The sequence below is a fragment of the Scomber japonicus genome, chromosome 7, assembly GCF_027409825.1.
Source record: "Scomber japonicus isolate fScoJap1 chromosome 7, fScoJap1.pri, whole genome shotgun sequence".
Classification (NCBI taxonomy): Eukaryota; Metazoa; Chordata; class Actinopteri; order Scombriformes; family Scombridae; genus Scomber; species Scomber japonicus.
The window spans coordinates 23,090,326-23,102,468 of record NC_070584.1 but is presented as its reverse complement, the minus strand read 5'-3'; the positions used below and the strand labels follow the sequence as shown (position 1 = coordinate 23,102,468).

Below are 12,143 nucleotides of genomic sequence, written 5' to 3'. Positions count from 1 at the left end.
AATCAACTATCTTTTTTGTCAGGTCTGTATCAGAAGTTTTGTCCTTGAGTTTTTAATGTTTTTGTGACAAACCTCCAGATCCACTTAGATCCAAATAACCCCCAAATATCTAATCACCTACTGTGAAAGCGTAGGTCTCTGTCAGCACCACAAAAGACCCGAAGGTTCATCCGTTATGGATACTTAACGGCTGAAAAAACACACACTGTCAACGGAAATCTCTTTTTATTAAAAACATAGCCTTGAGAAAGAGGGTTTCAATGGGAGCTGCTGCTGGCCCAGGAAGAGATAAATATGTTGGTTCAATTGTAATGAAGTTATATTCATGTAGTTAAGTTGATTCCATCCCTTTTTATTAAATGTCCTTGGCTGAGTAAGTGAGAGACAGTATGATGTACTTACATCTACGGATACTAGAGCTTAATGGATAAAGCAGTATGCGTACTTTCAACTACAAAGGCTTTTTAGGTATCTAACACATGTTTGCTGGTGTATTTAAAAATGAATGTGTGTGTGTTTGTTTGTCTCAGCTCAGTCAGCACTGGTTGTGTATTTGTGTGTTTGTGTTTGATCTGGTATTGGTGGTAGGAGGAAGAACGGTGTATGACTCAGTCGAATAAATAGTTCCACATATCCCAGCATTAGTCACTAAGAAAAGATATGGGCTCCTCGTCTTTTCTTCCCATTGACTCATAATGGCAACCCTTTGATTGACTGAACCCACGCAGTCTACACTTTTTTTGTGTTGTGAATGATTTCCCCCCCCCCACTCAGTCAACATTTCATTCAGTCACAGGCCTCATGGTAGACGGTGTATGCAGAATATGTGGACTGCTTCCAGAATTAGAGGTTCAAAAAGCAATGGGGCCACCTTACTGGAGATGTTGCTGTCACCTGCTGTGGATAAATGTTTCACAAAATGTCAGAAGAATAATTTTCTAAAGTCAAACCCTCCCAGGATGATTGTGACCCTGAGTTTTATAGTCATGCTGGTATGTTAGTGTGTGTGTGTGTGTGTGTGTGTGTGTGTGTGTGTGTGTGGGCACCATCTGCTGGTCATATTTGGCAGCACCTCAGACAACAGCTGTGTTTTTGTTAGTGAGCTCATTGCAGTGACCCCTCCTGACCCCTCCTGAGTTAAATCAGTACTTTGGCAGTCGTCCCCTCAGGCTGAAGAGCCCCTCTATCTCTCTCCTTTGATGCTTCATTAAAATAGATGCAAAATGACTCAGAGACATTATAACAAAGTGAATAAATGTTGTCATTGTTAAAATCTACATAAACATGTTGATGCTCTTTAGATATTTTACAGAGATGACTAAAAGGTAATAATTGTAGGTTTTAAGTATTAGTCACATTACTCAGCCCTCTATGGCACTTTGCTACTAATAAGAGTGACTTAACCTATAGGTGGTTAACATTTTCCACTCTAAACATGCAGCTCTCATTTGTGATTGAACAGACAAAAGCAAAGCACCACCCACAGAAACCCAGACTTGAACAACACTAAGGCATTGTAGTCCCACTGTCTGATTGGCAGGTGATTTTTGATAATTGCAGTGCAGAAACTGCACGGCGATGAACATCTTAATAACAAAGAAGGTTAGAAAGAGATGAAAAATCTTGCATGAAAGCATGAAGTAATGGTGGATGAAGCAGTTAAAAAGATTTGAGATCCTGCACAGTTCCAGATCCAGGTCCAGGTCTTGATCTATCTTCTGACAGGGGATTGTAAAACCAAAACAGAAATTTTGATTTAAGCAGCTCTCGCATGTCCACAAATCACAATTGTTGTGAAAATATTCCAGTATAAGGGTCATATTTGCTTTGCCTGTCAGTGATAAGCATCAGAACAATTACCCATGTACACCTGATCCCTGACCAGTACTGGCAACCTTTATGACCTCTTAATCACTGAATTTAAACATAGCATGAACCTGTAATATAAGTTACATTTGAGGTGTATTAACTGAAGTCATCAACTGTAATTAAGGTAGGAACCACTAGTATCCACCGCTTTATCAAGGGAAATGTTTAGGTACAAGCAGATTTAGGACTTCAGTTTGTGTATTTTGGCTGAGTTTAGGTTTTGTTTTGGGTAGAGGCGATGTGGGTCAAAGATGAAACTATGCTCGATCTGTTTTTCCATCACCCCTCAGCCCCGTTGGAAAAAGCACTATTCACTTGAGATAAGAGTAAAAGTTTAAGTGACTTTTCCAGGGTTCCTGTTATCTATTATCTCAAGCTGGCTCTGTTTTTAGACAGAGTGGGGGCCTACTGACCAGCATAATGAAAATCTATCTTGGCTACAGCCTCTCAACGCTAAACAGCTCTGGCATGTGTCTACACAGGCAGAGCTGTAATCACCGGTCAATGTTTGTGCATTGATGGGCTGAAGAAGGAAACAGATGTAAACTGGTGCGCTTGGCGGTTGCCAGTTTACTTCTGCTTGAAGAGAGTGCTGGACACAGCTAGTCACCCGTGGTACAAGCTAACAACGTTATAATTCAGGCCTGGCCATATATAGGCAGGGTTCAGAGCTATGTAAACAGAGCTTCCTGCGGAGGGGAGGGCTCACTCCCGGCACTCGTGTCCGTGTCCATCAACAGAGCCTACAGATATCTCTCTTGAGCAAGGTGATGAAGAATCTCAAGCTGTGAAGTAAAAACGGGTTGGAAGAATTTAAAGTGCCTCTGAGTATGAAGTGCATTGTTATAAGATGAGCTTGAGTGTCATTTTAGAAACTCCCTTGAGGAATTTTATGCTGCTGCTTTGAGATGGACCACCTGGACTACCTGTCAACATCGAGAAGGCTGCGCAAGAGATCAGCGTAAGACAACGTTTTTTGTCAAAACCTCCACAGCAGCATGAGCGAGACCCTCTGGGACAGGTCTGGGGAGGCTGGTTCCTCCCCACTCAGCAGTGGTCAGGCCGTCAAACTGAAACCACAGTCAACCTCTGGGTCGCCTTGTGGATCCCCCAGGATGTCGCCCTGTGACTCTCCACGAAACTCCCCACGTCACTCTCCCCTTCTATTCCGCAAGCTCCTGATGAATCGTAGCATCGCCCTACAGAGACGCTTCACCCTGGCACACACACCCAGGTACTGTTAGTAATTACAGAACAGTTTGTATTAGTATTTTACAAAGAGAGTTTGTAGCATTTGTCTTGAAAAAATGTGATCTCCTGAGGCTTTTTGACACTGTGACTGAATTAGTATAAACTCTAAGTACATGCATTTGTTTCAGGGGGTAATAGGTAATAGGGTTTGTCTCAGTATTACAGAAGCTACACTTTAACGTCATTAAATGTGTGTCATGGGTTTGCAAAAAAAGCTCCATTGTCTGACAAGAAGGTAACTGTGGGAAGTCATGATTTTGTTGACGTCGGGACCGGTGTCATCTCAATGGACCCCGTTGTTCTGGCTATGAAAGAGAGGGTGTTGTTTCCTGCCTTAGGTGTTCAGCGCTGCGTTCAGCAGGCCTGGCCCAGGTCAAATAATGAGGAGAAAGGATCCTATAGCAGCAGACAGACTGCTTGTCTTTGACCTGAGGTAGCTGTTTAGCAAAGACAAAGCTGAGTTCAGAGGGATTCAAGATACCTCACCACCACAGTAAACACAAGGTTGACATTAAATGCTGTATCTTCATTTATTTACTCACTCCTCATGACTGAAAACAGGCAGCATGTGTCTCCTTTACGTCAGAGCAGATGGAGCTGATTACATTTGTTCAAGTTACCACAATGTTATGGCTTAAATAATATCAATGGTTAAAAGACATCTGCTGAACTCTGTGATGTTTTGGGATATGTGAAGATTATTAGTCATTTCAGAACTGATAGAATGACTTTATGTAGTCATTTTTTGATTTCTAAAACTGAAACTGACCTTACCAGTGAGGGAAGATGCAGTTCTAGCAGGCAATGACATAGGAAATAGATTTTCCATGTATACACAACTATGACCTGCAGGTCATTTAAGAAAACTCAGAGAAGGCTGCCTGGAAGGAAATCAGTCTGCTGTCTGAAGCCCTTATTTTTAAGTCTTGTGTGAAAACACAAAGTTAAAATTAGGTTTTTGAAAGTTTACAAATCTTCCACCACTGTACAGCGTATTTTGTAAGCAACTGTTAAATTCAGTAATTTGTGGAAAATGGTCTAATGAGCTTTAAAAACATTGTGATATTGTCCTTTGAATCACTCACAGTGCTCCATTATGATGAGAGTAATGCTGCTCTTACAGACAGCTGTTTCTTCTTAGTACGAATTTAATACTGAGATATAACAGAGTTTCCCACAGCTATCTCAACAATGTTGTCCTTAGTCATTTGATTTTATTAACATGCTGTCACCAAAAGGCTGAAGACGTCTCTTTCATGTGGCTGCAGGCTGTTTGCAACAGAAATGTTGACTTATTCCTGTGGTTTTCATTTTAACCCTCCTTTAGTTTCACATGCACACACAGAAGGTAATAATGAGAATAAAAACTGAGGCCTCTATGAACCTTTGAAAGCACAGAAGGGTGTTGATATTGGAATAAGATGTGGTGTGGCATTTCTAGTTTCCAAATAACTTTTTGACCCCCATGCCCCCCTCCACCCTCTGGCCAACCTACACACACACACACACACACTCTCTCTCTCTCTCTCTCTCTCTCTCTCTCCTCCTCTGTCTTTTTGCACTAGTGTCTCGTTTTATGGTTTAGATCATATTTGCACCAGTGTGCTGTCTTATAGTCTGTATTGTTTTTCCACCACAGTCTTTGTCTTTTGCACTATTATGTTATGCACAGATTTGTTCAGTTTATGTTGTATCTCGTGTGTTTTATGTCTTGCCTTCTCTACCCGTTTAGCTGTTGCACTGTAGCCTTCTAGGAAAGGAGTCTGATTTTGGTTACATGCATAGAGCCTAACACCACACACACTTTTGCTTCCTCTCAGTTCTCTTTTATTAAGCCAGGTAATGCTACAGCCTACACAACCAGCACAACCAGCACATTCTTATTAAACTCTTAATGACAAAAGCTCCCTCACCAATCAAAGTTATAACCAATTTTCAAAGAAAAGTAATTAAGATTAACCAGATCTCATCAAGTGTGTTAAAGAGTAAAATCAAGCAAATATTTTATCCTGGAAAATGAAATTTAAAAAAAACAAATGTTCAAATATTATCATTCTGTCAGTTAAATCCACATTTTTTCACAAAAAGAGAGAAACTCTTGTGCATTGTCATGTTTGTCAAATATAATGTGACTTTTAAACATCTGTCACCTATTAAATATCAAACCGGGTGCCTTTGCCCCCCTCTTCCTCCATTCTACACCCCTAACAGTTTGCCTGCCTGGCTCTGTGCCTCTAATTGCTCAGAGGGAACAGGTTGTAAACACGATGCTTGTATGTATATCATCCATCATGTGCATTTCAGTTATGTCATCTGCTGCCTGCTCATATAATCTTTGCACTTCTCGATGTTGTCAGCTGCTCTGGCCTCAGATAGTGTCCTCCATCCCTTCACCTCTCAAATTCACACACACAACCCATCTGAACCACTTCAGGGCACGTGTTTAGATTCACTTCATTCTCTAACATGGGCCTGTTATCATCACCTGTGTCTTATACCCGCCTCCTGTTTCAATATGAGTTACTTTGAGATAATTCTGCTGACGGAGCCATCTGTGCCAAGCTGTGATACTCATAACGATGTTTTGGTGGTTGTCGTGCATGGTTTTAAGTGAAGCCAATTCTTCCATCTGCCAGTGCTGTGTTGCCTAAATGGTTGAGAATAGTCTTCTGTGACCGCTCATATAAAACCATAAAAAATATATTTTTAGGCTGTTTAAAGATGCTGTATTATAAGTGTACTCGGACACAGGACTGTAAACACAGACATTGCAACCAAATGCTCAGGCCACTGGGTCAATTAGGCAAATATTATTCATGGAGCATCTTTAATACATTTGAGCTCTTTATAAATACTGTTAGAATTGTGAGAGCTCAGGAAACAATTGAAATAGCATGTACTGTGGAGCAGTTGTTTCTTATATGCGCTGTGTCTTAGCCAAAGTGCTAATATGTTAATATTAATATTATATTTTTAGTTCTGTTCTACTCTATTATATCAGGTGCATAAGTCAGTTAATTTATTCTAGTATTACTTTGTGATTCTATAAGCTACTTCATATACTTGCACCAACCACATGACAAACAAGTTATACCACAGAATTGTCTAATCAGCATCCTTTTATTGTTGGTTTGCAGCGTTCACATAGTGCTTAGGGAAGTGGTTTTGATGACTTTGACTGTTGCCATGCAACAAGTGTCCGTGAACTGTTTGAAACATTAAAGGTGCAGCGTGCAGAATTTTGTGGCATTTAGAAATTGAATATAATATCCATAAGCATATTTTAATTAGTGTATAATCACCTGAAAATAGGAGATCATTGTGTTTTTGTCACCTCAGAATTAACCTTTTATATCTATATAGAAAGCAGGTCCCCTTACTTGGAGGCTGCCATGTTGCACCACCATTTTTCTATACTAGCCCAGAATGGACAAAGAGAACACTGGCTTTAGGAGGTTGGTTTGGGGGTGGGGTATAGTTGCAGTCTTCACACTGGTCCTTGAAGTACTCACTGCTAGAAAGACAGACTGCTTCCTCACTGCTGTGAGTAGCCAGTCGTCTCTGCTGCAAGTAATGAGGAAATGAAAAGATGACGCCAATGAACAAGTTGTCCTTGAAATAAAAAAACAACAGATATATTAGAGGGGCCTTATTCTGATGAGTCACTTACATGGTTGATTTAATCTAAAGTTGGGTTCCGGTTCAAACTGTGCTGCCAAACCTACATCGTGGTGCACTGCATCTCAAGTGGTGAGTCATTTGTGGCAGTTATACCCACTTTAAGAACTAAAACAAATACTACATCTCAGCCCAAGTTCAAGACTTTCTCCAGAGGTCTGTATTTTCTTGGGATAAAAATCTCTAGAACATGACTATTTGCTTTGGGGATGACACAAGAACATGTTGTCATTTACAGCAATGCCAACAAATATATTGAAGACTTTATTTAAAGGACATTATTTTGACAGCTCTGCATTGGTGAGATCAGCGTGTGTATATGTGTAAAGTGAAAGGATGATGGGTAATCTCACCTCTCAGTCAATTGTCTGTTGGCTGCAACACCATCACTTCTTCTAGCTGCGTACTTATCATCTTATAATGTGTGAAAAGTTAATGAGTGTAGAGAAGTTGTGAAATATATCTACATACTCCTCACTCTGGCAAACTACCTTTTACAGTAGTAATTAGGTTTTTCTATATAGGGTTTGACAAACAGCAAGCATCGAATATTGTGCTGTTATTCAGTCTTAAGTGTTTGGTTCTTGTGACACCAAACCTCTCATTAAAGCTGATACAGTATAGTATCCGTGTAACCAAAGCTGAAGATGAATGTTTCACACTGCAGTTCGACTAATCTCAGAATCACTAATTTGGTCATTAAGTTTATTCATCACCAGTACTCGTGGTATACCATAAAAACTTGTGTTTGGATTGTTTGTGTTTGTTTGGTACTTTTGTACATGCACTTCATACCCCCCAACACACCTCCTTTCCACCCTGCCCAGCACCAACTCTAACAATATCCCCCTGTAATTATGTAGCTGCAGGGCAGCATAAGGAGGGTGTCGGGTCAGGCGCCCATTGATCTCACGTGTCAACGAAGGCTGAGCCAAGCCAGCTCTGCCAGACACAAAAACACCCGCCAGCCACTCAGTGGAGTCAGATCCCCCCATTTACAAGTTGGGACACACCAAATGTTCTTCTGTAACTGTCTAAAAGTTGGATTATGTTCAGTCTTACAAAGCTGAGAAAGGGTTGAAGAATCAGCCTGTAACTTGATGCCAGAACTTTTGCGTTGAGCGTGTACGTCCTGGCATTGGATACCCTGTAAATGTGAAGACCACTCAACAGCTCGTAGGGACTTGGTGGGCTGTCCTCAGCTCCTACAACGACCTCAGGGGATTTTGCAAGCTCTCATACTGCTGGAGGAAGAGGTCAATCCTCACTGACGCTACCCTGCAATAGCAACAACTCAACCCTTCCCCTTTCGTGCAAACAGAGTGAGTGACTTACAGAGAAGTACAGTCACAAAGCCACTACTGAAGGTTTTTAGACTTCTCTGCAGATCTTCTGTTTTCTTCTGGACAACTGGGAGCTGTGCAACTCAAGACCCTTTTGTCTGGGATTAGTTTGGGTATTTACAATGACAACAAGTAAGTGTGAGAAGAGAGTCAACTGCAAATCCTTGGATGCAGCTGAATCTTCGCTTAAAACAGCTCCTTTTCTGCTCTGTCCTTCTGAAGATACTAATTGAATATCACGCTCCAGTCAGCCTTGTCGAGGCTTGCCTGGGACATCAGAGGAAGAACTCTGCAGCATTCCTCTATGGTTTTTCCTGCATCCGGAGGCACTGAGGATTAATCAGATCCATCTTCCATCTGCCTGTATCAGTTTTGTTTTTCTCTCTTACCTGGAATCTTGCTGTGTTTTGGTTTATTGCAGAACAAAACCTCATGGAGTCAATCCAGACACACCCAGCGGTTCATAGGGAAAAAATGACAGACTGAGTTGTAAAAGTTCAAGAATTTCCATAAGAAGCTCTGTTCAGATGTACAGGTTATTTTATTTGTAGCCTGAAGTGTCTCATATGAGTCAGGAATTCAAGTGACAATGAACAAAGACCTCCGTTTGGCAAGGAAAGGCCCGCCAACTGGTTTCGGACACGGTCGCAGACACTCGTGCTTGGGGTAGGTTCTTAAACTATGCATCCTTTCAGCACTCATATTCATGAGAGGGAGTGTTCATACAGGCTGCAGAGCACAGCTATCCGCATGACTCACAGACCTGCAGTGACAGTTTCACTGTGTGGTTTACAGCAAAATATAAAGGTTACCATCAAACCTGCACAGTAGAGGTAGTAGGCATTCAAAAAATGCTGTTGTTATAATTAATATGCAGAGCAGCTTTCACTGTAGGAGGATGATCTGGTTTTATATGAATACATGGCCTTTGAAAATTGAATCAGTTATTAATTTTTCATCAAATTGGAGAGGAATAGTAACTGAGGTCTACTCATTCAGCAGTTATATTTATTATGAAAAACTGATATTAAACAGTTTAAATACAATGCAGCGTTGGGTCAGAAAATGTTTCAACTATTGAAAACACCAAATGTAAACTACTCATCTCGCATTTGCTTCTCAATAGTATTGAAAAAAAGATCAATTGAAGTGGGTGATAGACACATTTCTACACTCTTATTTGCAGAAAATGGACCAGAATGCAATTGATCAATGGAAAGTTAGAGTTTGCAGAGAAGGTTTTGTGACACTTATTCCTTTTCTTCCAGAAACCTTTTGCTGTTTCTTGTCTAATTTTAACTTTTCATGTGAGGGTTAAACATAATGACAGTATACCTCTTCATCCATTTACTTTTAAATATCTGAATGTCTTTGGCTGACACGATGCATCTGTATTTGTTTAATTTTCAGGTACTACTGTCATATTACAAGTGAAGTTGAATACACTGGAGCTTTCCTAAGCATCATTATGACTTGGGTGTTTAAATGAACAGTACAAATAAATAATAATATCAATATGACATGTATTAGTACCATATATTAATTTTAGCAGGCATAAGCAGGGCAGGTTAGGGTAAACTGGGTTATAAGAGGATGTGATGGGGAAATGTTCCACACAGGCACTTTTGTAATGCTCATTTTATAGATGATGGCAGTTTAACTGTGCTGTATGAACTGCCAAAATGTTAGTATGTGTTTGTATGATCAGAGGTGAGCTGTTTTTCTGTTTGCCTGCATTTTACTCAATAGCTATTGAGAGGAAGTAAGTCTTGTTTGTGGCAAGTTTCATTCAACAGATTTCCTGTTTGAAAGTCTCCCAGATATAGCACGATGACCTTGAGTGAAATGTTGCTGACTTGAACGCAGAGCACTGTAATTATTGTGAGACCGTCTGCAGATGTTTGTGTCTAAGCAGTGTAAAAAGCAGATGAGTATAAAAACCACAGTTTACATTCCTATGAACACTTGGATTTGTGAATAATGTATTTTTCTCTGAGACTGTGTGTATGAGTGTTTCTGTAGTCATTCAGTTGGCCTGGTATGTTTCTAAAAGCAGAGGGAGAGTATTGGTGGACATGTAGTGCCGCCTGTTGTTGCTGATGTCAAAAGGAGGAAGGGACTCACTGGTGACAAACATAAACACATACACAGTTTCTCTGCATGTTCCCATCGTATGCATGTTCAAATATGTTTTTTTTTATACATTCTTGTGTGTTGTGTTTATATGTGTGTGTGTGTGTGGTTACTTGTGTGTTCATACCTGCTCCTGTCACCAGTCCCAGTAAGCAATCAGTCTGGGCTGGAATTGGTGGGCACATCTCAGCTCTCTCTTTAGCACTGCTGCTGGCTCAGGGGTTGACTCAGCCTTGCATCCCACATTCCAGCACACACGTCACACTTTCACTGCCATCACCTACAGCAAGAATTGTACTGTACACTTAAAGCGGACAGGAATAAAGAGGAAATGTGATTGTTCATGATGAAAAAGGGAAGTCTGCTGAAGTCTATTGAGTGCTGTCCTTTCAGAAATTGTTTTCTTGAGTTTAAAGTTTTGGTCATTGGTGTGTGTAATTTGATCAGTCTTATCTGGCAGCTTTGCATATCTGTCAAACACAGAGTGACAGAATAATCTTTTGTTGTCGGATTTTTTTAATTTATTTAAGTGACAGGATTATTTTTCATGTTACCATGTCATGATTTGGCAAGTTGTCAGAGTGACTAAAGCAGCTGTAAACACTTGACAGAAATATGTAAAATTGAAATGGGCTTTACACTGTCAGAGTGGCCCAAACATTAATCCCTTTAACTCCTTTAAGAAGAGCATATTTCTTACAGTGTTTAACATTTCAAGCCTGGCTGTCTGTCAACTCTATATTGGTTTCAACTCAACTGTATCATCTCGCACTAAGAGACTTTTTTTGTAACCACTTCAGCCACAGCTGAGTTCAAGCAGAGCTGGAGTGGTAAAGGGGGAAACAATAACACAACAGACCCCCAAAATAAACCCCCTGAGCCTGGAATAGTGCCTCAGCCCCGCCAGCCTGGCTGCACATAACACGTGATTGTAACATGTGTTTCTTGTTTCTCGTGCATAGACACATACACACACACACACACACACACACACACACACACTGCTAAAGCCAACCGCCCCAAAATCCATATTGATTGTTCCACCAGAGAATTGCTGTAGATACTTTCAGGTCATGTTGTCAAATTAGGTGTTGTGTTTTACCAACAGTGGAAAGCCAGTTGATAGAGCTTCAGGTTTGAACCAGTTTTGCTCTTCAAGTCGAGATATGTTGTCAGTTACAACACAAGAATTAGTCTGAGGTTTAACGCTTGCAAAAGGAGTGTGTCACCCAGAGGTTAACATTTTTGAGATGAAATATTTCAGCTTTCTGACATAAACTATAACTTGTTTTCAGTGTTGGAGATGCAAGAAACACAAGAAAACAGTAGTTGACACCTTTTTAAATTCTTCCAGTTTCTATTGTTAACTGTGATAATTAGTACCTTGCCATCTTGGCTTGCCTTGTCTTTGTGGTTGTCTCATGCAGCAGTTTCCAGGCACAGAGTGACCTCTGCTGGGTAGTCAGCTCACCATCAGCAGCACCTATTACATTCAATATTTGCTAAATATCAACATTGTCTGACCTCCCAGATAAAACAGTTCAACGCATGTGAGCTCTGTGAATCTGGGTGTTGTTGGAAATACTGAAGCATGCTTAGTCAATTAATCTCAGACAAATAAAGATTAAAGCCAAAAAATAACAAAATGAAAAAGACACTACCCTCTGAAATAACACAATCACAACTGCAACTGCAGGTTGTGTGTTTTGTGGGAGGTACAGGATAAAAAGTATGAATTCAGTCCTACAGGAGAAAATGAACATGAGTATGAACTAAGCAGCAGCTGCCTGACTGACTGTTGAAGCCAATGTGAAAGATGTAATAGTTCCCCTAGCAGCCACAACTTGATGGCTTGAGAGGACTTTATAG

General features: G+C 40.5%; 1 protein-coding gene across 2 annotated transcripts in view; it reads left to right on the top strand.

Annotated features, from left to right (window-relative positions):
* Positions 1-12,143, top strand: part of LOC128361598 (cAMP-specific 3',5'-cyclic phosphodiesterase 4D-like) — a 90,849-nt gene that overhangs the window by 38,375 nt on the left and 40,331 nt on the right. The window contains exon 1 of one of the 2 annotated variants that reach the window (XM_053322118.1): positions 2,982-3,103. The exons of the other annotated variant lie outside the window; for it this stretch is intronic. Coding sequence (XP_053178093.1) covers positions 2,985-3,103 — 119 coding nt within the window. The 5' untranslated portion in view covers positions 2,982-2,984. Of the gene's footprint in view, positions 1-2,981; positions 3,104-12,143 lie in introns of those variants that run through there. 2 annotated transcript variants of the gene reach the window in all.